Genomic DNA, 25,992 nt, shown 5'->3' on the forward strand with positions numbered 1-25,992 from the left:
CACTCTCAGATTTGATTACATGAATGTTTCTCTCATAAATTATGTGAAGTCCTTTCTTATTGCAGCTTGTCCTGGAAGCATTAGGGAGTTGTCTCACTATTTGCATATTTAGATATGCTGATATGTTAACAGCATGGTTTGAAGTCTAAACTGACTGGTTTGTTAACCTTCTCTTAAACTGTTTTTAAACTTTCTATTAGGTGTTTAACTGCATTCTGCAATGTTTTTTTCTTCTGTCCTCAGTATTTAATTGATAATTTAACAGAATTTGTGTTTACCATGGGAAGTGATGAGACTGGTTTCTGTGAAAGCTCCTTTGACAATTAGTTTGGAAATACAACAGGGACTGGATTTGTCATGCTTGTGAATCTCCAGTAAACCTCAGAATTGCAATTTACAGACCATTGTGTGCCAGTGGTGATGGCTTATGCGTGTGCCTAGTTATAGTCCAGTTGTTTCTAGAAGCTAACAACATAGGATATCAAAAAAGCCCCATTTCCCAACCTGTGTTGCTCACAACAATATTGGCATTGCCTGATGTGTAATGGTTGTGTATAAAAGGTAGATAGGAAATGGCTGTGTGTGTTGACAGTGGTCCAAAACACACTGCAGAAATAATCCAGTTTGAGACTGCTTTAACAGCCCTAGCTCAATGCTTCTAAGTCATGCTTCAAATGGAGGACATTTTGGGATTTCCCCTGGACAGAAAATTGAAATGTAGGACATGTCATGGGGAAAGGAGGACACCTGGTCACCCTGGCAGTGATAAAGAGTTCAGGAAAAAGCATGTCCCTCTGTCTTGATAGAAGCACTCCCGATTGATACCAGTTTTAACTGCCATGGCTCAATGCTATGGAATTCTGGAAGCTGTAGTTTTATGAGACATTTAGCCTTTTCAGGGAGCTCTGGCGCCACAACAAACTATAATTCCCAGAATTCCATAGCCTTGAGCCTTGGCAGTTAAAGTGGTGTCAAATTGGATTATTTCTGCAGTGTGGATGCAGCTGCTATCCAAGATGCCTACGCCACTTGCCATAATGGGCAAGGGCCCAGAGCGTCACCAAATTTGGAGTCAGGCCTCTATCAAACTACAGTTGCTCCTCTGCATCCACGGATTCAGGCGTCCGCAGCTTGAAAGTATTAAATTCCAAAACCCAACCCTTGCTTTTGCCATTTTATATAAGGGATGCCATTCTACTATGCCACTGTATCTAATAGGACTTGAGCATCCACAGATTTTGTTATTTATGGGGGGGGGAGACTGGGGCCAAACCCCAGCGGATAACAATGGTCCACTGTATAAACCTCTAGCACCTGCATTTCAGCTTTAACTAATGTATTCTGACATTCCCCTAAAGGCAGGTAAAGGTGCAGTGCCTTCTGGTAGAGACAGTCCAGAACAGAGCTAGTTCTCAGATTAAGTCCAGGAGAGTGATTAATTGTTCAAGCACATTTGTTTATTCTTTCCTTTCCTATCTATGGAGACCCAGAGGACCTTCTCCGCAACCGCTCCCAAACTGTGGAACGGCTGTCGGACGAGAGACGCCCCATTGCAAGCTTGGATAGCCTTAAGAAAGCTGTCTCTTCCGACAGGCCTTTCTTCCTGGAGCGGGTTGCAGCCACCCATTGAATCCCCTGTCATCTAGGCGATCCCATTAATTGCCTCGTACCCCGTTGGTTTTAGTATGAACCTTTTAACGTATTTGTGATTTAATTGTTATTTGAAGGGGGGGAGATAGAATTTGGGATTATTGTATATTGTTATTTTACTAGTCGGAGTAGGTGGGATATAAATAAAAGTTATTATTATTATTATTATTATTATTCCCAAAGAAAAGCTATTCATAATAATCATCATCATCATAATAATTTATTATTAAATTTATAAGTATTATTCCCTAAGAAAAGCTTTTATTATTCCCAAATAATAATATGTTGCTGTTATTGTTATTAATTATTACTATCATCATCATCATCAACAGCATGACTATTCCCAGCCTTTCCCCTTCGCGGAGCCTCGTGCTCCTCCTTCTCTCGCTCGGAATGTAATGAGTGAGTTCCCGCCAGAACCAGGGCCTTGCCCACTGCGCAGGCGCAAAGCCCCCTCTCGTTCCCTTCCTCCTTTCTCCCCAACTTCCTCTCCGCGACGTTCGCGCTTCCTCCTCCTCCTCCTCCTTTTTTTCCTCCGCGGCCGCCGTAGCCCCTGCGAGTGGAGCCCGTGCGCAGCCTCCCTGGCCCCTCCCTCCCTCCCGGCGGCTCCTGAGAGGAAGAGAAAGAGCCAGCGACGAGGACGGGACAGCAGTCGGGCCGCAAGATGGCGGACGCGGCGCCCGGGAGGAGCAGGCGGCGGAGGCGGGGGCGGCGGTAGAAGTCTCCCCGTCGCCATGCGAGGCGGCGGCGGCGGCGAGTGCAAGGCCTCCCCAGCGACGCCCTCCTCCTCCTCCTCCCTCGGATAAAGCCGGGCCAGGCTCGGCGGCTGGTCCTTCGCCTTCCCTCCCCTTCATAGCCCTCCTCGTCCTCCGCCATGTCGGACACCCGGCGCCGGGTGAAGGTCTACACGCTCAACGAGGAGCGGCAATGGGACGACAGGGGCACCGGACACGTCTCCTCCACGTACGTGGAGCGCCTCAAGGGGATGTCGCTGCTCGTCAGGGCCGAGGCCGACGGTGAGGGAAGGAGGAGGAGGAGGAGGGATGGGGACGATGAGAATGAAGATAATGGGGGGCTGCAGGGGACAATGGAGGCCCAGGAGGAGGAGGAAGAAGAAAGGGGGGGTCCTTACAGGTTGTATCTATGTAGGGTGTATATTATAGGGAACACACATATATAGGGTGTGTGTGTATGTATAGATGGTGTATATACCCTGTGTGTGTGTGTACCCTATATATGCACACCATATATATATATTATATATAGTATATATGGGTACTCACATATATAGGGCGTGTGTATATAGGGTATATATCCTCATATAGCCCCTCTCCTCAGGATCCCTGAGGGCTTTAAGCAGGAGGCCCTGAGTCCCCCTCCTTCCTTCCTTCCTTCCTTCCTTCCTCCCTAAAGGAACTCCAGGAATGGAGGCCACTTTGCTCTGCCTCAATGCTGAGGGAGCCCTGGGGCTGTAGTTTTGAGAGAGGCCTTGAGCCCTCCTCTGTCATAAACTACAGTCCTCAGGATCCCCAGAGCACTGTTAAAGTTCCTGCAGTGTGTTTTGGACATTTCTCAGAGGACTACAGATTCTGGTCTTACTCAACACCCCCAAAACCCCTCCTAAGTATTGATGATGTGGCCTCAATAGAGAGTGATGGGCGATCCCCTTCCTCCCCCAGCCAAGCTTTCTTCTGCCCCATTGTGCGCCCACAGAGTGCCTTCTTGGCTGGTTTGGCCCCACAGGACTGGAAAAGTCAGGGGACTTGTAGCACCTTTGAGACAAAAGCTACAAACTCCCTTTCTGCATGCTGGTTTTCCAGACTCAGCACAGCTATGTCTTTGAATGCTACTCACCCATTTATTTCAGATTCAAGGTATGGAAAACCAGTATGCAAAGGGCACCTTTAAGACCAGTGAAATCAGTGAAGTTGATTGAAGACTAGGAAAATGTAGGCTGCCAACTTCTTTCACTCAGAGATGCTACAAGCTCCCTTTGCATGCTGGTTTTCCAGACTAAACACAGCTATGTCTTTGAATGCTACTCACCCAGTCTTTTCAGATTCAAAGAACAGTAAGGAAAACCAGCCTGCAAAGGGGTCTTGTAGCACCTTTGAGATTAAGACTAGGAAAAATTAGGCTGCCAACTTATTTCAGTCAAAGATGCTGCAGCCTCCCTTTTTGCATGCTGCTTCTGCAGAAGGCTGTGTTTTTGCTGCTCACCCAGTTGTTTCAGATTCAAAGACCAGTATGGAAAAGCGATATGCAAAGAGATTTGTGGCACCTTTGAGATTAAAGCTAAAAGTTCCCTTTTTACATGCTGGTTTTCCAGGAAGCTATATCTTTACTACTCACACAGTAGTTTCAGATTCAAAGACCAGGATGGGAAGCTAGTATACAAAGGGATCTTGTAGTACCTTTCAGATTAATGAAGTTCTTTCACTCAAAGGTGCTACAAGATCCCTTTGCATCCTGGTTTTGCAGAAGGCTATGTCTTTGCTACTCACCCAGTCATTTCAGATTCAAAGACTAGTATGGGAAACCAGTATGCAAAGAAGTCTTGTAGCACATTTGAGACTAATGAAGTCATATTAAGACTACAAAAACTTAGGCTATCAACTTCTTTCACTCAAACATGCTACAAGATCCCTTTGCATACTGATTTTCCAGACCTGACAAGACTAGGTCTTAGAATGCTACTTACTGAATTGGTCTTTTAACAGCTTTGACACTAAAGTCATCAGATGCATCCAATGAGGTTGACCTACGACTAGGAAAACCTAGACTACCAAAGCCAAAGACATAGCCACCTTAAAGTCTTCAAAAACAGTATGCAAAGGGATCTTGTAGCACTTTTGAAACTAAAGTCATCAGACGCATCCAACAAAGTCGACTTAAGACTATAAAAGCTTAGACTACCAACTTCTTTCACTCAAAGATCCCTTGGCATACTGATTTTCCAGACTTAACACGGCTGTGTGTTTGAATATTACTCACCCAGTCATTCAAATCCCAAGACATAGTTGTTAGTCTGGAGAGCCGGTATGCAAAGGGATCTTGTAGCACCTTTGAGACTAACTGAAAGATAGAAGATAGTAGCATAATCTTTCATAGACTTGAATCTGCTTCCTCAAATTCATATTTTTAAAACATGCATCTGAGAAGTAGTCTCTAGTCTACAAAACTCATGCTACCAGCTTCTTTCTTTCAGTTAGCCTTGAAAGTGCTACAAGGTCCCTTTGCATACAGTCGTTCAAATGTCCACCAGTATGAGTTATTGGGGTGGCAGGGGAACACTCACTTTTGAATGCTCAGTATGTAGTCAGTTGCTGATGATGCTTACTCACCATACATAACCAGACCAGTAACTACTCTCTACACAACGCTGCAGAAGTATGACCTCGCACCTGATGAGTAGAATCCAGAGACAAAGCCCTGTTAGTCTGGAATATCAGTATGTAAAGGGATTTTGTAGTACCTTTTGAGACACAGAAAAAGAGGTTGGTAGCCTAAGCTTTCATATTGTTAAGTCAACTTCATGGGATGCATCTGATAAAGTAGACTTAAGTCTATGAAAGTTTAGGCTAACACATCCATTTTCTGAGGTCCAAAATACACTGCAGAAATAATCCAGTTTGAGGCTGCTTTAACTGCCCTGGCTCAGTGCTAGGGAACCCTGGGAATTGTAGTTTATTGTGGCACCAGAGCTCTCTGACAGAAACGGCTAAATGTTTCACAAAACTACACTTCCCAGAATTTCCTAGCATTCAGCCAAGGCAAGTGGTCTCAAACTGGGCTATTTCTGCAATGTGTTTTGAACCTCAAGGTACTATAAGATGCCTTTACATACTGCTCTGGACTAACACAGGCACGTCTTTGAATTCTCTCAGAATTTGTTTTTCAAATGCAACTAACCTTTTCAGTTTCATCTTGTTCAGACATGAATTTCTCTTTGATTCCTGAAGTTCTGGAAAGCTTTGCTGTGAAGCTCATTCCAAAGAGGAGATCCATTTAGAGGCAATCCACACTTGAAGCCTGTTTTTTTTCCTGTTAGTAACATCCTTCGGGGTGGGGGCTCTTTATTGCTCCAGATTTTAGGTTTAGGTTTTTCCCCCAGGAGACATTTTTCTTATGTATGGGGATAGCCATGTTGAAGGAAAAGCAGTGAATCTTTTGTTACCTTAAAGACTAATTAATGTATTTGTGTCATTTAATCATCTTTAAGATTATGTTCACTATTATTATGTTTCTCATGAGAAAAAAAGTAACAGTGGGAAGGCCATCTCTTTCAGGCTACCAAGTTACTATTCTGCCAGCCATTTAAGGAACAAATAATGCTGGCTCTGGAAGTTTTGTATGTTAATTTATTTCAGAGCAAGTGACTCCAGAACTGTTTGTTCTAAGTAACCTAAACTCTGCCTTAAATTGACCATAGTGGTTTAGTCTTTGTATTCCTGGGGCAGTAAAAAGAAAGAAAATGTAACTTGTGTTGTCTTTTATTTCCAATGGAGTGGGCACCTCAAAAAGTAGTTTTATTACATAATTTTTAAACTTAGCATTTAGACTCTTAACTATCTCAGATACTTTTTTCTTGAATGATCAGGAAGGCTCTTTTTAGAAGAAGAAGATATATTGGCAACGTTGCTAACGAACAGGTGTTAATGTAGTAAATAAACCCTGCGCGAGCTGGAAAAGATTATTTGAGAGTGGTTGCCATGATACATGCCTGCTTAGACACACACATTATACAGAGTTTTAGGGTTACAGAGTTTAGTGTTCTGCATATACCACAACATAAATGTGTGTTAGCTACTACACGAAGATAAGAACATAATGTTCTTACTTGGGTAAATTCAGTCAATCAAATTTTATTAGCTGACTGGCTATAATATCATGAATAATTTAATTTGCATGGAAATTTGCTTTATTTTTTAGATTTCTTCTAAATGTCAGGCTCCAGAATGGGCTTTTAAAAGTGCTGTATATCCAGACTTTAAATTCTGTTTAATCTTGACTGTTGTTATCCTTATTTGTGTGAAACAATGGAGGGTGGCATTTTAGAACAGGTATTATTTGGGACAGCCCAAGTTTTAATAAAGTGGTTTGAGAGATAATATTTTGTTAGATTCCTAACTAACTCTTCTCGTCTTTTCAGGTTCACTGTTGTTGGAATCGAAGATAAATCCGAACACTGCATATCAGAAACAGCAGGCATGTGCTAGTTTTTCTTTTGCCTATATGTTTAGCTGTGCTACTGTTGTACAAAACCCCCTGCTCTTTTCTGAAGAAATAGCAACATGAATTGAGTGGCCTCATTTTATTTTGTGGAGGATGTTGAGATTTGTTACATATGGATTAATTATACTGTAACCTCTTATTTACAAGGTTTGATCCAAGGCGAGATGTGTAGCTTCATCTTAGACAAAAAATATGAAAACGCCAAGTGATATTTTTGATCGTTAGGAGAATGAATCTATTCTGATTCTTTCATAATAGCATTCAGTTGGCCTATGGTATATCAGTTTTTTATACTACTAGACTCAGGTTCAAAATACACTGTAGAAATAATCCAATTTGAGACTGCTGTAATTGCTCTGGCTTAGTGCTAGGGAATCCTTGTAGTTTATTGTGGCACCAGTTCCCAGAATTCCCTCGCACTGAGCTAGGGCAATTAAAGCAGCCTCAAACTGGATTATTTCTGCAGTGTAGTGTGTTTTGGACCTAAGAGAAGTTAGTCATCCTGAGTAATAGATATGTAGTTAGTCTTCTCAGCATCAGATGTTCTTTAGTAAAGTGATGAAATCATATATCATTAGCATTCTGTCCAACTCTCAACAGTTTTATCATGTGTTTACTTTTAACTAGTAACTTAATGTATGTGTGCTGTATTATGTATTTTAAAGTGTGTCATATACTTAATGCTGGTGCATCCTGCTTGTAGGCTTCCATGCTGGATACATCTCTTCACCAGTTTACTGCAACCCACATGGTGCTTCATAAAACCTCAGATTTTGTTGCTACTTTGGGATTGCAACATTAGGACTGTCAAATACTTAGTAGGCCATAAAATGTGGGTTGATGGGCTCCATCCACCTTGTGCAAGCCTGCTATAATACTTCCTCTTTCTCCTTCTACTTGTTTTCAACTTTTCATTAAAGTAATTTCTGTTTATTCCTGTATTTTGAACATTTTAGTGGATGTCAAGATGCTCTTGCACCTTTACAAAAAGAGCCTTGAGGTTATTTTTGCACTTAGCTGTGCAATCTACTCCTTTCATTTACATGACCAGTGGGTGCAAAGCAAGATTAGGAATATGTAGTTAACTTAGCTGTAAGTGCAGTCTTTAGTCATTTTGGACAGAAAGGAAAGGTGTGTGTCTTAAAGGCACATTATAAATTCTTTAAGTGATCTCTGTTTTGTTCCGTGACTGATAGAATACTTTATCTACCCAAAATTCCTTTTTTCCTCACATGGTAAATTAGGAAATCGGTCTTTGGGGAATTCCACTGACTTCATTTGAACTCTGCTGGCACAGAGAACTGTCTTACATGGAACAAATGGAGGATCAGAGCTGAAATAAGTAAATCTTTTCTATAAATAGGTTTAGCAAGACCTGCACACTTAATTCAAAAATACACAGGTTGCATTTGCTGATTATCCTTTTCAGCATTAAGTGTTATATTGGAACTCTGGTGTTGATGGTGAATAAGAACAGTTAGATCTGAACAGTAAATTTATGGATTAATTTTTACTGTAGTAAAGAGTCACTAGTCCTTTCTTAGTGTGTCTAATTCTGTTATTTGACTTTTTAGGACAGGGGATCGGAGGCTGTTTTACATGATGCAGTTAGTGTTGTATCCTAATGGCATCTTCATGTTTTTAAACAGGAGAAGCATTCTTAGGGACAAAGCAGCAGCCCTGTTTTAGTATCTATATTTATCCATCTGGAGGCCAGTTCCCAGCATTCTCGTATGACCAGTCATGGGCTCTAGGATGTACAGTGGTGCCTCGGGTTACGAAATTAATTCGTTCCGCTGTCAATTTCGTAACCCGAAAGGCTTTCGCAAGCCGAATCCCCATAGGCGCTAATGGGGAAAAGCCGCGATTTGGTGTAAAATAGCGCCGAAAAGCACCAAAAGTTTTTTCGTAACCCGAAAAAACTTTCTTAACCCGAAACAGTTTTTTTAAATTAATTTTTTTCGTATCCTGAAAATTTCGTAAGCTGGGTAATTCGTATCCCGAGGTACCACTGTATAACTGATTTATGGGCAGAACTACACCCCAGTGATGTCCCCATAAATGTGGACACCAACAGAAGCATCTGGGGAATATTTGTTGGTTTTCATAGTATTTTTTAATACACCATAAACCCAATCAATCAGACATAGGATCTAATGCTATATAAAAAGGTTGGTAATTTAAAAATTAAGTAAAATTAAAAACGAGGGGTGTGAAATAATAAGTGATAGTATTTTTATATGAATGGTGTCAGATTTGTTTGTTGGTTTTGCTTTAAGGAACTCTGGGGAAAAAATAGCCTGTTCTGCGGGTTGATCTTTCTAATATGATATTTGTTATTAATTTATTCAAAGTATATCCTTTCTGTTCTCAGTAATGTGTTACATAATTAGCATATTGCACTTAGCTCACATTGTTACGGTTATTATTAAATAACCTTAATTTCACTTTTGTTCAAATACTGGAAATGGTAAAAGATAGATTTTTACCACCCATTTTTAAACTCTGTTTTATAGGATAATGATTATTGTCTTGTGTAACTCCAGAATTGCCTTTTTTTACACTATTATAATGTAAAATAATTATTAGAGTCATCAATATGCTATGGTTTTGCAAGCGAAGCCTCCTCTTGTAGCTCGCCTGACCTATCTTCAATCTATGAAAATAAAAGATGGTAAAAAAAGACTGGTGAATTTCTGCACACAAATCGAAATTGTGTACCATGAGCTCATAAATCTACTAAGGTGCTTCTGCCATGACTGGATAGTGAGAGGGTAGTTAAGATTCTGTCACATTATATTACTGCTGAAAATATCCATTGTGCATGCTGTAAAAAGATTTATATATCAGAAGCTTGTTGAGTGATATACCATGGACCATCTGTTACATGTGAACAAAGGGAGTAAACAATTCTGCATGCTGAATGACTAAGAAAGAGGAGGACAGAAGGGTGAAGTGACTTCCTATTTTTACTTTGATCAGCTGTGTATTTCTGAGCAATTACAGAGTTCATTCATGATTAGTGGTGTGTGTGATGTTTCTGACTGAAGCCTACACTTAATAGAACTCTGCACAAATAAGATATTCTGTGTGACGCTGAAGACAACAGCCTCACAAGAATGACCATTCTCAGTAAGCGTCAACCACTCAATCTAAACCTTTTCTAGCTTGTGACATATGTTCATATTGTCAGTAGTAGTAGTAGTAGTGCTGAGCCTATTTTGTAATTTTTTTTGAGGGGCCTAAATACTCTAAAGGCACCAGATCCCATCTGATCTTGGAAGCTAAGCAAGGTCAGCCCTGGTTAGTAGAGCGAGCCCTTGGTAACCACTGGCGTTTGGTTCCAGGAAGTTATGCTGAGATGTCAGAAGTTACTTTGTTGACCATATAAACCTAGTTGTGATCATCATGGTACTTTCATAAAATCAAATAATAAGTATAATCTTTCATTTTGAAATAGGATACTTTGATTGTTTGGTCTGAAGCAGAGAATTATGATTTAGCCCTGAGTTTTCAAGAAAAAGCCGGCTGTGATGAGATTTGGGAAAAGATTTGCCAGGTAAGACCTAAGGTTTTTTTAACCACATTTTAGTTTGCCTCAGACTATATAAAATCAGATTTCTGGAAAATAAAATAAAAAATACTACAAGCTCAGTTAGTTGCAACTTGAAATGGGTGCCAGCTGCACCCATTTCTTGATATGTCAGATCTGGCTATGATGACACATGCCTTGATTACATCCTGTTTGGACTACTGTAATGCACTCTACATGGAGCAGCTTTTTGGAAACTGTTCAGAATGCTGACCGGGGCCAATTATAGGGAGCATGTAATTCTCTTGTTGAAACAGCTTCACTAGCTACTGGTTTGTTTCTGGGCTGATCATGAACTATAGAACTACACAGCTTAGATCCAGACTGTTTGAGAGAACGTATCTCCCCATGCAAACCTGCTAGAGCCTTAAGATCTTCAGGAGAACATTTTCTCTTAGTCTTGCCACCATCGCAGGCTGGCTTGGTGAAGACATGAGAGAGCCTTCTCAGTGCCTGCTCCCACCCTTTGAAACTTCCTCCCACTGGATGCCAGGCTAGTCTCCTTCCTGCTTGCCTTTCATCAGCAAGCTAAGACATTTTTATTTAAGCAGGCATTTTAATATACCGTGCGCCCGCATCATGCTGAAAGCCGCCAGGGAGCCCGTGGGGCACAAGGGGTGGCGCATCACCTTAAGAGTAATGGGATGTGTGCCCATGGCGCACACGCGCCGACACGCACCACACCATGCACATGCCCCATTATTTTCAATGGGGCTCGAGCATATGCAGGTTTTTTTATGCGGGGGGGGGGGGGTCCGGAATGGATCCCCTCACGTTAAAAAAGGGCACACTGTATAATCATGCTAGGGTGGGTTTTGTGGGTTGTTGGTGTTGGTTATGCCTTTTAGCTTTTGTATTTTTTTAATGTATTTTTATACGTTTTTTAGATTATTTTAAATGTTCTATGTTTTTATTGTAATTTTTTTTGAGCCACCTTGGATCCCTTCTGGGAGAAAGGCAGCATACAAATGAAATTCAGTCTTTCTTTTTAAAACAATGTTTTAGTGCTATTTTATTGTTGTGTGCTTTCAAGTAGTTTTTGACTTCTGGTGACATTAGGTGAACCTAACCCAGGGTTTTGTTCACATGATTTGCTCAAAGGTATTTTGCCTTTGCCTCCCCTGAGGTTGAGAGAATTTGACTCACCCAAGGTCATAGTATTGCACTCCTGCATCTAGAATTGCAGCCAGCATGTGCTGCCCTATGTGACAGCAACTGCTCAAAGTATTAGTACCATTGCAGCACCATGATAAGCTTCAGGAATATTTCCCTGCCTCCTTCCATAGTGTCTTCAGTCATTAGGAGCAGAATCTGAGTCTGGTATAACTTATCAGTCCCATTTCCTTTGTGATCGGTTTATGGTATGCTAGAGGCCTGTCAATGTTCTATGATTTATATATATGGCAGTCAAATGATTGCTTTTGTCATTAGTTTCTCTTGTTTCCCACCCACACTCCCCAGTGTGTTTCAGAATGAGTCAGAAAGTATTCATGTTTCTGTTTTTAGGTTCAAGGTAAAGACCCTTCAGTGGAAGTCACGCAGGACCTCATTGATGAATCGGAAGAAGAACGCTTTGAGGAAATGCCTGAAACGAGTCATTTGATTGATCTCCCTACTTGTGAGCTCAACAAACTCGAAGAAATTGCAGACCTAGTTACCTCAGTTCTCTCATCACCCATCCGTAGAGAAAAGTTAGCCTTGGCTTTGGAAAATGAAGGCTACATTAAAAAATTATTGCAACTTTTTCAGCTTTGTGAAAACCTAGAGAATACTGAAGGCTTGCATCATTTGTATGAAATTATCAGAGGAATTTTGTTCCTCAATAAAGCAACTCTTTTTGAGGTGATGTTTTCAGATGAGTGCATTATGGATGTTGTGGGATGCCTTGAGTATGACCCTGCATTAGCTCAGCCAAAAAGGCACCGGGAGTTCTTGACCAAAACAGCAAAATTTAAAGAGGTCATACCCATAACAGACTCGGAACTTAGGCAAAAGATTCATCAGACTTACAGGGTACAATACATCCAGGACATCATCTTGCCAACACCATCTGTTTTTGAAGAGAATTTTCTTTCTACACTCACTTCTTTCATTTTCTTTAACAAAGTTGAGATTGTCAGTATGCTGCAGGTAAGTGAATGTAAAAATGTGAAGGTATTCTGTTTTGGACATTGCAAGTATGATTATGGCATTAACAGTAGTATGTCTTTAATCTAGTACTTGTGTTTTATATCTGCTTTAGTTTCTGATGTTTTCTCTCGCTTCTTCCTCAACAACATGGACTAGTTTTATCCTTTGTTGTACAGTATGACTTGTATGTTCCCCATGTTTTTTTTAAACATATCATCTTAAGCCAGACATGTTGCATGCAACATGTTCTCTGAGATGTAAAAGGTCGGTGACTTGGCAGTAGCTTTTCTCATGGCTTACATTCAACAGTTGTGCTTGACTTTAAACTGTTGTGTTGTGTTGTGCTTATTAAAAGCACAAGATAGTGTAAATAAGGACCACAACAGTACTCTTACTGGCCATTGGTTGTCAACAATAATAGATGAATTGTAACATTTTTACCTGCTTTATAAAGACACAGCTCTGTGATTGAGCATTTAAAAGTTATCTACAGTTCTGAAGTGTTATCTGAAGTATTAAGCACATAGCTAATTCTATTGCCAGATTTAACCTTTAATAAATCTTGTAGCTACAAAATCTCTAAATAAAAATATGTTTTAAAAAGTAAAAAGGAAGCAAATTTAACATCGCTTGAGCATAACCTTGTTAATCATGAGAAGTAACTGTAAGGAGCATAGGAAAGTGCTTGGTACAAAGTCAGGTAATTTGTCTGTGTATGCCATTATTGTCTAATCTGACTGGCGAGAAGTTTTCCATGGTTTCAAACAGTGAGTCTTTGCACAAGCTGCTACATTATCCATTTTATTTGGAAATACTAGGGATATGAAGCAATTTTCTGTGTGCAAAGAATGTGCCCTGTGGCTGATATGTGGTCTCCTCCATGACTATAAAAATCTTCTCTTCTGTTAGTTTAGTATTTGGCATAATTTTACATCCAAAATGTTGTTGAACAAATTGTGGAGAGAAGATCTCTTTCTGTATTAACTTACAAGGTTGCATGTAGTTGACTTGCCAAATGTCCTATTGGGAGCAATTGTTGTGTGCCTTCAGGTCATTTCTGAAATATGGCAACCCTCAGGTGAAACTAGCACAGGATTTAATTGGCAAGATTTGTTCAGAGAGGTTTGCACTCACTTAAAGGCTGAGAGAGTGTGACTTGCCACGGTTACTCAGCAGTGAGTTCCCATGGCTTAGTGGGAATTTCATTTTCTTATATATATTTTTCTTGGCTTTCAAATTTTAGAGATTGGACTGTAGAGGTATGAGAAAGTTGCATATTTTCATGCATTTGAGGGTAAAGCTTGTCATTGTAATGGTAGTTTGCCCCTCATTGGAAATGAAGAATAATTTACAGGCTTTTGGAAGATTTTGGAGCATTTCATTGATACTAAGAGACGCTTAAATAAAGCTTGGAGTCCAAATAGAGGAAAGAGATTCCATCTAAACATTAGGAAGAACTCTTGACAATAAGTGCTGTTCAATAGTGGAACACGCTGCCTCGGAGTGTAGTGAAGTCTCCTTTGGAGGTTTTTAAACAGAGGCTGGATGGCCATCTGTCAGAAGTGCTTAGATTGTGTCTTCCTGCATGGCAGAGGGTTAGATGACCCTTCTAATTCTGTGATTTATTGCTAGAGTCGGTATCTTCCAACTCTGTGATTTATTGTGATGCAATTTTAAAAAAAAAATATGTATTGTGGCAATATTTTATTTGGTGCCACTGTACCTGAAATACGTCATCCAGAGGAATTGTTCTGGGAGGGTTGTCTTGTCCCAAGGTCATTATAGAGAGTAACTTTATTGTTAAAAGCTAAAAGCCTTCACAGTTTGATACTGGACCAGCCAGTGAATACAAAAGCAATATAAAAGGATCAAGGCACAGAATTTCTGGAAAAAATAATAATACTAAAAGAATCCCATTGATAAAATACAATAATACAACAATAATGATAAAAACATATGGCAAATGAGACTTCTAATCATCATTCTCATCTTGAAAACTAAGTCTAATCTTACTTGCAGCTAAAACAAATTTTGCCACCATGGAGGCAATAAATACATCATTTCCAGCCAAAAAGTCATAATATAGAATTTCCGCTTCCATATACAGTTGCTTGTGTATCCTGCAAAGTTGACACAGTCTTTGCATTATAGTGTGATTGCTGAGGTAGTTGCTGTCCACTCTGGAGGTGAAGAAAGACAGATAATAGATGACAAGCACATTCTTCCCTTGTCCTTGTCCAGGCTCAAGCATTTTCTGGAAGCATTGCAAAGCAGCTGGCTTTTTAAGAGTAGAGGCTAATCTTGTCTTGGATTCAGTTGCAGATCAGGCCGGAATGAAGGAAGTTTTGCTAAAATTGTAAATTGTTCTTTATTGCTTAAAGCATAATTTTTAAACACACTTTAACGCATGTTCTTTGGGACTGAGCAGGATAAACATCTACAAATACACCTCGTATTATTATTTAAATGTGTTTCTGGGCTTCACTTCTTTAACAAAAACATTGGTACCAGAGGTAGAAATAACAGGGGGGGAAATAGAGATGATTTCCCATGCCACCAAAAAAACGTTTTTAGCATGTTGTAATTTACAGGCTTTTTATCAAAAACTAGCAAGATGCACTTGTGAAATAAAGCAATCATGTCAGGTAAACTGTTCATAAAGAAACAAAAACATTTTGAACCATCTGGAGACTACCTGGAAGCTTCTTCCAGTTGGATCCAGATTTCCATTTTGGTGCCAAACTTACAGATCTATAGAGATAGCTATTAAGACAGTCGTATCTGCTCACCCCTTTGCTATTCACACATGTTCAATAAGGAAGCTGCTCCTGTTTAGCTTGCAGTTGTAGGCAGGCACACAAAGCTTTAGATTTAGAAGGTCTAGCTAAAGTAGGATCACATCCTTTCCCATCACAAGATCAATTGCAGTGCATGCTGCAGAAGTACCGTATTTTCTGGCATATAAGGCGATGGAGAGTATAAGACGACCCCCCAAGTCACCCGCCGGCAGCATCCCTGGACGCCCCTGAGGGGGTCTTGCGCCAGCTGGAGGGGGCCTCTCTAGAGGCCTGAGAGAGGATCCTTGGCGGCTGGTCTCTCGCTGCCATTTTTTTTTTTTCAAAAGGCGGCGAGGAAGCGGTTCCAGAGCAGGCCGGGCCGAGGAAAAGAGCCGGCCCCTTACTCCTCCATGCCACCACCACCGGGGATCCTCCGATCCCCCAACGGCTTCAGAAGTTCTCCACGGAAGCCGCTGGAGGAGTGGAGGATCCTGGGTGATGCTACCGGCGGCTTCCGCAGAGGATTTCTGAAGCCACTGGAGGATCGGAGGATCCCCAGCGGCGGCGCGGAGGAGTAAGGGGCCAGCTCTTTTCCTCAGCCCAGCCGGCTCTGGAGCCACTTCCCCGCCGCCTTTTGGGAAAAAAAATGGCGGTGAGAGCCCAGCTGCTGAGGATCCTCTCTCAGGCCTCTAGAGAGGCATCCTCCAGCTGGCACGAGTGCCGGCTGTCTGGGAGAGGACCCAGCAAGGACCCCAGAGACAGGGAGGTGGCTATCCCATTCGCCTGTCTCTGGGGTATAATTCCGGCACATAAGGCAGACTTAAATAGTCGCCTTATATGCCGGAAAATACGGTAATGTTGGAACCCAACATTGAAAGTTTGTGTTTTGCCTGCCCTCCATTATCCTCCCAATTCCAATGCTGCTGAAAAACTTCAAATAGTCAAAGGACAAGGTAGAAAAAGGGCAGCTTGATGGACACAAAAAGATTTTGTTGTAATCTTTTTTTGTTTTGTTAACTGAGGTATCTTTTGTAATTGTACACTGAATCCCAAATGACACAAAGGCCTAAGGCCTCTTCTTCTCAGTCCTCCCCATCTTCCTCGCCCCCGTCTTCCAAGAGCATAACACATGGAGGAGATATTTTCAATACGTGCCAACAACTGTGTTTTGGAAACAGTTTCCCCCTTTATTTTGATCCTTGTTGCTGCTGCTGTGGCAACATGACATTGGTGTATTTTTTGCGGTTTCTTGCTGCCTGAAGGCCCCTAAGTGAAACATGAATGAGAAATGTTGGGGAGATCTCTCTTCTGATGGGCAATATTGTGAGCAGCAGCAGGTAGGAGGGAGCAACAAATGCATTAATAGAATCTTTTATTTCTTTCGTTTGATGGCTGAAATCCAAAGAGTTATTTCAGACGGGAGACCAAGGCTTTGTGCACACCCACAGCATTATTTTTAACTTCCTTGTGAAATAGTCCTCCTAGTTCCCTGGAAGTACTATTAGTTGGTCTTGAAGGTCTTTTTTGTATGAAGCTTTGTGCCATGGTGGAGTGCTAGTTGAGAAGCTGTCCTGAGTATACACAATCTATGTGAAAATCCAGCTTGTTTCTTTTGGAAGTTGTTTTCATAACTTCCCAAAGCTTTCGGCTGTTACATATCCTTGAAAACAGAGATGTGCAGAGTAAGCCTAAGCGATGATCTAGAGCTGTTGTCTCAGGTTTCCTTTGAAGGAATATATTTTGCTTATGGTACAGAGTACTGGGACAATAATTAACCACTGTGTGGGTTTTTTATTTCAAGATTATTATCTAATCTTGTTACAACATAGAAAATGCTATTCAGCTTTTGGAGTTGATACAGTGTAGTTTCATTATTGGTATTATTGTGTCAATGAAGCTTGTTTTATGAATGAATAAATAAAAAACTAGATTCCTTTTTTGCTTTTTGTAGTAAGCTGCTGTTTTTCAATACTTCATAGGCTTAGATCGTGAGATATTGAATATCGGAAGAAAGGAGTTGGGAGTGTTTGTTTTGTAAACTGCCTTTCTGTAGCGTAATTTAAGTTTCCCAAGGCTTCAGCCTTTGGTAAGAAAACAAAAATATTTAAATATCAAAAATGACAAAGCCAACCCTGTTAGGATTAGCTTTAATCAGCAGAGTCGCAAAAAACATGTCCTTGTCTAACTATACTTCCCTAAGAAACTGAGACTGACTCAAAAACAACACAAGTAACTTGAAGTTTAAAACAAAAGTTTACTAATGCCTCTAATCTATATTTACACAAAGAGGCTGTATCCTAATCTGGTTCAGGGGAAAATAAATCTTTGGCGGGATACAGACGGGCAAAAAGGGGTGTATTCATGACGTCATGAAGGTAGAGCCTTCAGACGGGCCTTACCTGAATGCCGCCATGAACACGCCTCCCGCACGCCCCAAGCGGGAAGAGGCGGCATTAAAAAGGTGCTGCTTTTCTCCGCTTCTTTTCCGTTTGATGCGCAGCTGCGCAGCTCCGTCTGTAAGCTGCTGCACCGGTACGCCAGAATTGCCACGCCGCTAATTTAAGTTGCCCATTTAAAAGCTCCGTGTCTGCTGCGTCACATAATGAGTCGGGGTCCTGGAACATGCGCAGTTTGCAGTCAGGCTTTAATTGCAGCGTCAGCTGCCATGCAGGTGTGGAAGCTGCAGCACAGCTGCAGCGCATTTTAAGACTCGTAACCCTAACCCTAACCCTAACCCTAGAGCAACATGTACGCATGCGCTGCTTGGAAAGTTTGGACTTTAAAGTGAGCCCCTACACACATTCCTGTGCCATTTTCACCTAACAATAAAAACCCCTAAAACTGTAAATATTTACATATATACAAGGGAGGTGATGGGGGATGGCAGGGGGACAGCGGTGGCAGCGGCGACAGCTGTGGCTGTGCATTGCAGATTCAGCAGGAGCGCGGGGACCAAAGGAGAGGAGGCATCCATGATGCTGGTGACACTGGCAAAGTGCAAGCGGGCAAGGATGCCAACACCAGCTGATCACCAGCTGGCAGGAGACCACCATTGGGCAGAGCGGGGGGAAAAGTTTTAAAGGGGCTTGGGCACTTTAAATGTGCCCATAGGCTTTCTGCCGCCGCTGCTTAGCGCTGCAGCTGCGCATCCGCCAGCTGGCAAAGGAAAAAAAAAAGCCCCGTTTTTGGCCGCCTGTGAGGAAGCTGCCTCTCTCTTTGCAGCGTCCTCCGAGGCGGCGGTTTGGAAACTGCAGGTCAGAAACGGCCCCAGGTGAGGCGTCTTCACTGCCCCCCATGTGGAAGCCCCATCTCCTGAGCCACGCCCCCGGGGCGGGCGGTCTGGAGGCTCCGTATTCAGCAGAATACACCTCCAAGACGTCTTCCCCTGCCCGTTTGTATCCCGCCTCTATCTCACCATCTTTCCAAAGAAAGTTTAGAGAGGAGGAAGATGGAAAACCCAGCAGCTCAGCTGAAAATCTTTTGAGAGACTGTCTAGAGTGTTAGCTCTTCCCAAAAGGGAGAGTGACCTAAATCACATGGTTAGTTTGAATGAGAAAGAGAGAGAGGAGAGTTTTCTTGCAGGGTATCCCTATCAATCTAGGCAGAGGAAAGAGAATGCAAAAATCTTCCAACACTTTCTTACAGAGTGTGGGACCCCAGGCAACTTACAACAAATTGAAACAAAGCACAGCTAAAATCTTATTATACAAAAGTTTAAAAGCAGATATTGCAGTTAAAAGCCCAAAGTTAAAACAGTTTAAAATGTATACAACTTAATTTAAAAAACAAAGACACATTAAAATGACATTAAAAGAGTCTTCCCACAAGTTAAGAGTCAAAAGCCTGTCTACATAAATGTCTTTTCTAAGCAATGGAAAGAGAGCAAAGAAGGGTCAATTGAATCTCCCAGGGAGAGAGTTCCACAGCCTGGGAGCAACCACTGAGGAGGCTCTCAGTTTTTAACTAGGACTATCTTTCTCCCCCTTCCCCTGTTGTTCTTAAAACCACTGTAGAGTACAAAACATTGACTCCTACCTTTATAGGGAACTGGAATAAGTGACATTCGAGGTGTCTTCCAGCTGTACAGTTCCGTGATTCTAAGTGTTGAACAAAGGTCCAAAACACACCACAGTTATTAATCCAGTTCAAGACCGCTTTAACTGCCCTGGCTCAGTATTAGGGAATCCTGGGAATTGTTACATATAGATTAATTATACTTTAACCTCTTATTTACAAGGTTTCAATATAAGTCGAAATGTATATCTTCAGCTTAGGCAAGAAATATGAAAAGGCCAAGTGATATTTTTGATCATTAGGAGAATGAATCTATTCTGGTTCTCTTATAATAGATACATCCATTTTTCATACTACTAGACTCAGGTCCAAAACACACTGCAGAAATAATCCAGTTTGAGACCTCTTGAATTGCCCTGGCTCAGTGCTAGGGAATCCTGGGAATTGTAGTTTATTGTGGAACCAGAGCTCTCTGACAGAGAAGGCTAAATGTCTCACAAAACTACAGTTCCCAGAATTCCATAGCATTGAGCTAGGGCAGTTAAAGTGGTCCCACATGGGATCATTTCTGCAGTGTGTTTTGGACCAAAGATGCATTTGAGGGTTTAGTAACAAGACTGATGCAGTTTTATATTCAGATGGGTTATGTAACCAGTGCCTAAACTGAAATGGCTTTTGATGCCAGTTAATAAGATGAAGGCGTTATGAAGACTAACATTTTCTTGTCTGCATTACAGCATTAGAAACAAGTGTAGAAACCCTGGCACACTTCAATTGCTTTACAAACATACTCGTGTCAAATTATAGTTTTAGCTATCAGGTCGAGAAGATAGGAAGAATAGAACAGCATGTACCAGTGCTTCCATTGAAAATATCATCATAAATATAGCGTTGCTCTGAAAAATGTGGGGGAGCACAACACACAGGGCTTATGCCATATGGCTGCCATCTGGAATTCCCGAGCTAGAGAGTGATTTGATGTAGGGATGTGTCATGAGCATGACAGTTTGTGACACCATCATTAAGTCTTGGTTTGGGAAGGGAAGAATTCAAGAAGGCAGCTCACCAGCTTCTGTCATGTCAGTTTTGCATAATGATACATTTCTAAGAATTGGACAGACACTAAAAACAGTGTCAAGCTCCAGTGATAGGCAAGCACAATGAGATTATGGGACATAGTTTTCTGTGGGTTTTTTGGGGCTATGCAGCCGTGTTCTGAAAGAATTTATTCCTGACGTTTTGCCTGCAGACGAAACGGTAGGAATAAATTCTTCCAGAATGCGGCCACATAGCCCAAAAAGACCATAGAAAACTATAGACGCCAGCCGTGAAAGCCTTCAACTTCACAAATTATGGGACATTGGAGCAGGACATTGGGAAGCAGCGAGTGGCTCTGTGAGACCCCTTGGTGTATTCTTCACCTCTAACTCTGGAATTAAGTTTTATTTGTGTTTTGGTTTAGCAAAATTGCATTCCTGCTTATTTCTAACATTATTAAAATTCTGTGTTTCATTTAATTTGGGAAAGGATTTGTCTGTCTTGAACTGTGTCTTCTGCTTCCTTCTTCCAGTTCATATAATCCATTGTAGATTTTTCATAGGAAGACACCTTAACAAATATGTGTTTAATGATAAAAGCTATGGAGAGATTTGATATCATAAGACAGTGTGATTTACACTTTTGAAATTAAATAAATTAATTAAGAAATAATACAGCTTGTGCTACATAGCTATTGACTCTATCTTTCAGATGTGTAATTTTTAGTAAATCATTACCTACTATCTAAATTTCTTAATAGAACAAAATATTGGGTTGATGTTCCATTGCATTCAAAGAGGGCAAAGTATTTGAGTCGTTTGACTGGAGACTTCACTTGTAGCAATGCCGCAACTGTGGAACCTAACCTAAGATAATAGTTGTAGCTGGTGACCAAAATAGTCAAATAATATTCTAATGCATATAAAAATGTTTTTATCTTTGTATTGTTTTAATTGGTTTTTATGTATTCATTGTGTTGGGAAGGCTGGGAGACAATACAGAAATACTAAATAAACAGAATAATAATAAATAAATATCATTCAAATAGAATGGGATTTAAAATTATTGAGTGATGTCTTTAAATTGGAGGAGGAATGGCAAGTAAGCAGGTTTTTTTCAGACTGATGCTTGAGACACTAAAATATGATTATGTTTACTGAGTTATCCAGAGTTTTTCTGCTCTGTGTCCATATAGTTGCAGAGTCTCTGGTGCACTTTTTTGACCTTCAAATATTTTTGCTTTAAGATGGCTTAACGGAATACGGTGGATTCTTGTTATCCACTGGGGTTTGGTTCCAGGACCCCTATGGGTGCCAAAATCTGTGGGTGCTGAAGTCCCATTATATACACTGGTCTCCCTTACAAAATAAAGGTTTGCTTTTTGAAATTTAAAAAAATATATTTTCAAGCCATGGATGGTAGAATCCATATATGCAGAATCCGTGAATATGGAGAGGGCGGATTGTATTATGTAAAACCAACCCAAGCTTCCAATGTACAGCCTTCTACATTCAGATCACTTTGTTTCTGGGGTTGGATTGGCATTTTTGTTCCTTAGTTCCTTCTGTGTTTGCTAAAAGCAGTCATAGTAAGTGGAAACTGATACTCAATGAGGAGAGGAATCTCTTTTTCTCTGAAGAATCTATATGGAGGAGAAAATAGAAATAAACAAGGGAATAAGAATAGGAGTTGGTCTTCCTCTAACCTTTAGATCTTTCAACATAACATTGTAGGATTAAGATGATGGTAATGACAGCTATTGTTGAATTGATGGTTAGTCCTAATTTGCATAAACAGTGTTGAGAGAAAAAAGACCTATTTGGACATTCAATCCTCACATGATTAGACTCACGTGACAGGAACAGTAGTGCCCTGTCACCTATCCATCACACAAATCTTACCACCTTTCATGCTTTGGAGAAGTGGGGAACCTGCTATATATGCATAGATTTCCTATATGAGTTTGGCATAGATTCCTGTGCAGTTTTGCAGTTTCTTAAGTGGGGCCATGTTCTCTCCCCTTCCAACAAAATCATTGCGAAAATATTGAGCAAACAGGGCTAAAATCTAGTTGCTAACTAAGGTCTGAGTTTTAACTTCTTTGTATGAATGCTTACAATATTCTTAAGCCAAGGTTGTGTACCAGTTGGGTATAATTCAACTGTTACGACTAACAGAACTGAATTCAGTGGATGGGAACGTTTTTGGCACAATGGGAGCTACTTAAAAAAAAGAGAAATTTGTAAATCTATGGCATTTATTTTACTGACAGCATGCAAGAGCATAGGCATAAAATAAATCCCTTACAATAGTACAAATCTTGATTTTATTCTAAAACTATGAGAATAATGATCTGTATGTCATAATGTACAATTTCTATATCTTACAGGAGGATGAAAAGTTCTTGTCTGAAGTTTTTGCACAGCTAACTGACGAAGCTACTGATGACGACAAAAGGCGTGAACTGGTAAATGTTGCATGTGTGATTTTATCTCTGTGGCAGCAGTTGTTCTTCAGCCTTCCAGGTGTAAATGTTCCTTGTCCTCCCCTCCTCCCCTTGTTAGGATTTATTTCTAGAGGTTTTTGCCAGCATGACTGTTCCAAGGGGTCTGTTAAGCAGTTTATCCAGTTTAATTAGATACTTGTGTGTCTGTATTTCAGTTGACACAAACTATTGGAACAGGAAGAGAGCATAATAAATAAAAAGAAAGTCAGTTCTTTCCTTCAGGCTAAGTTATTCACTTTTTAAAATCTTTTTAAAATTTTAAATGCACAGTAAAATGTTAATGAGTTGGTCAGAGGTGTATGGAAGTGCACACATGTTCATCAGAGAACTAGGTTTGTCTGCAGCTCCCTCTCAGTTGTATACTTAGTGGTATACCCATATTTCCTGTCATACCATATGGAAAGTCCATAGTCATGACTGTCTGAATGTTTGAACCATGAAATCTGATAAATATTGGCAGCCTGGTATTCCAGCTGTTGGGTTTTATTTTATTATTTATTTTTATTATAATTATGTGTGTGTGTATTTTTTGTGGTTTATGTGTGGAAATGTCAGGGTGTAGTAGTACTCAAGGACAAGAACCTAACCACTTCTGTTATGATAGGGAACCTTCTTATCCTCCCTCTTATGTTCTTCTTAGCATAGCATGGCATTTACAGCTTTAATCCTTGCCAGAGTTAACTCTTTTTTACCAGCCTGAATCTTGGAAGCTAAATAACATAACATCCAGGCACTAAACAGTATCATAGCAAGCAACATAACTGCCACTTAGATGTTTTTGCATCTTTGTTTTCCTACCCCTGATCTTCACCACAATGTCCTGTTTAGACACTTTTACTTGCTTGCTTTAAAAAAAATATCCTGACATAGGCAGCTCTGTAGATTTAATCTGCCAAGACTGTGTATTTCAAAAGGTTGTAACAGGTAGACATTGTCCTAGGTCATGGATATTGTGACATTAAAAGCACAACCATTCTTAATTGTATTGGATGGATGTATTCAATAGCTCCTGATACTAATTTGTCCTAGGGTTTTTCAAAGATGCTTAGGAAAGAAGGAGGAAAAAAAGAAGGGTTGTGATACTAATTTTCTGCTTTATAGTGAAAACAGGATTTTTTTTAATTGAGTAAAAGTTCATCATTTATGCATTAATAGCAAACTATTAGAAGTGTACTAGTACTTGATTATTCTTGTTAAATGACCCCGAGTCGGCTTTGACTCATGGTGCCCCTATGGATAAGACATCTCCAAAACACAAAAACAAAAACCCTATCCTCTGCTCAAATCCTGCAGGTTCAGGCCCATGGCCTCCCTGGTTGAGTCTAACCATCTGATATGTGGTCTTTTTTTCTTTCTACCGCTTTCATCTTTCCTAGCATCATTGTGTTTTCTAACCTTTCATTTCTTCTTATGAAGTGGCCAAAGTACAACAGCCTCAGTTTAGTAATCTTGGCTTCCTGGGAGAGTTCAGTACTTAATCTGTTAATATTTATTTCATCTCTTGTAGGTTAACTTCTTCAAGGAGTTCTGTGCATTTTCTCAGACACTGCAACCTCAAAATAGAGACACCTTTTTCAAAACTTTAGCAAAGTTAGGAATTCTTCCTGCTCTTGAAATAGTAATGGTAAGTTGATTTTTTCTGTCAGTAATGAATTTTAAAATTTTCAGTTATTTAAGGATTTCTTTCATGCTTGCAGAGCATGTGAAAAAGTTACAGTACTAGCTGTGTGAATATTCAAGGATCATTTTGGTTCTGGATTACAGAATTTAAACCTAAATTGTAACAAATTATGAATGTAAAACTAGAAGAATGTTTAATATTATTCTTGAAGTAATCTGTTTTACTGTAATAATCTCTTACTTTAGTATTCTCTGTTCTAATCTTTAAATCACATTACTTTCATTAACATACATAGATTTTGTATGTAACTTAGCAACCTGAATTTAAAGGTAATAAAAGGAAGCCTATTTTTATAGAGAGATTTTGTGGAGGCAGTCCTAATCATGGCCATGAGGTTCACAAAATAGCACTAGGCTCAAATGTAATGTTGAATGTGGCTTTTTGCATGTTTTAAATAAAACGATTCTCATAATTCTATTTGGATGCTACTGGATCTGAAGTCCTTCATTTTTATTAAATTAGCTTGATTTTCATTTCAGGGTATGGATGATTTGCAAGTCAGATCTGCAGCTACCGATATATTTTCTTATCTGGTAGAGTTTAGTCCATCTATGGTCCGGGAATTTGTAATGCAAGAAGCCCAGCAAAGTGATGATGTAAGAAAGATGAAGCAGTTTTCTATGATATGATTTCATATATAAAGATAATAGCGAATTCTAGAATCAAGGCCTTCATTATATCAAGCTAAAACAAGTGTGTGAAGTTTTGTTAGTTACAATTACAATAATTGCTATGGTTAGATAGGAGAAAAGAAATTTAGAGCAAATAAAACTATTAAAGGGGACTTTTTCAGAAGTAATAGTAGACCATGATGTAGTGCTCTATGAACAAGCCTGAACATATCTGAGGAAAGTGCTGAGCACTCCCCTTCTTTTTCCTTTGAGCCAGGGATCCTGGTCAGCTGTAAAAAAAAAAAATCCGTTGCAAACCACCTGTTTTAAAACTTGTTTGTTAAACTAACCAGATCACCTGGGTAAAATGTACAGTAAACAAGTATTCTTTAAAAATGGAACTTAAACTGATCCACAGTCATCATCCCAGCCACACAAGGAGTGATGGAGCACATGAGCCTCACAGTATCTGTGTAGCACTAAATCATTGTTTACTGTGTACAAGCCTACTAAGCACTGTAGTTGAGGTTGAAAGCACTTCAGTAAGGTACATTGTCCAACATGAATTCCTGAGGGATCTTCTGTGCATGGGAGGACATAAAGATAGAATGTTAGACATATTTAACAGCACTGAGAGGTATAGGTTTTATTAGTGTGGTTTGCATTGTTTTCAGTCATCACTGTAAGCCTTTGGAAGACAATAGTTGAAGAAAAGTGGGGTGTAAGAAGTTCCTTGTGCAGAATTGCAAGCTTTGGTA

At 40.2% G+C, this 25,992-nt stretch overlaps 1 protein-coding gene across 2 annotated transcripts in view; it reads left to right on the top strand.

The window, feature by feature from the left end:
- The first annotated feature begins 2,212 nt into the window (after positions 1 to 2,212).
- The window catches only part of PPP4R3B (protein phosphatase 4 regulatory subunit 3B), a 42,905-nt gene continuing 19,125 nt past the window's right edge, over positions 2,213 to 25,992 (top strand). The window contains exons 1-7 of one of the 2 annotated variants that reach the window (XM_089528875.1): positions 2,213 to 2,666; positions 6,803 to 6,858; positions 10,346 to 10,444; positions 11,984 to 12,607; positions 22,826 to 22,903; positions 24,450 to 24,566; positions 25,103 to 25,219. In XM_089528875.1, the coding sequence (XP_089385001.1) occupies positions 2,525 to 2,666; positions 6,803 to 6,858; positions 10,346 to 10,444; positions 11,984 to 12,607; positions 22,826 to 22,903; positions 24,450 to 24,566; positions 25,103 to 25,219 (1,233 nt within the window). In that variant the 5' untranslated portion in view covers positions 2,213 to 2,524. The remainder of the gene's footprint in view (positions 2,667 to 6,802; positions 6,859 to 10,345; positions 10,445 to 11,983; positions 12,608 to 22,825; positions 22,904 to 24,449; positions 24,567 to 25,102; positions 25,220 to 25,992) is intronic. The other variant, XM_089528876.1, reaches the window with a different exon arrangement.

The sequence above is a fragment of the Sceloporus occidentalis genome, unplaced genomic scaffold, assembly GCF_023333645.1.
Source record: "Sceloporus occidentalis isolate IW3139 unplaced genomic scaffold, rSceOcc1.0.p SCAF_6, whole genome shotgun sequence".
In the NCBI taxonomy this organism is placed as follows: Eukaryota; Metazoa; Chordata; class Lepidosauria; order Squamata; family Phrynosomatidae; genus Sceloporus; species Sceloporus occidentalis.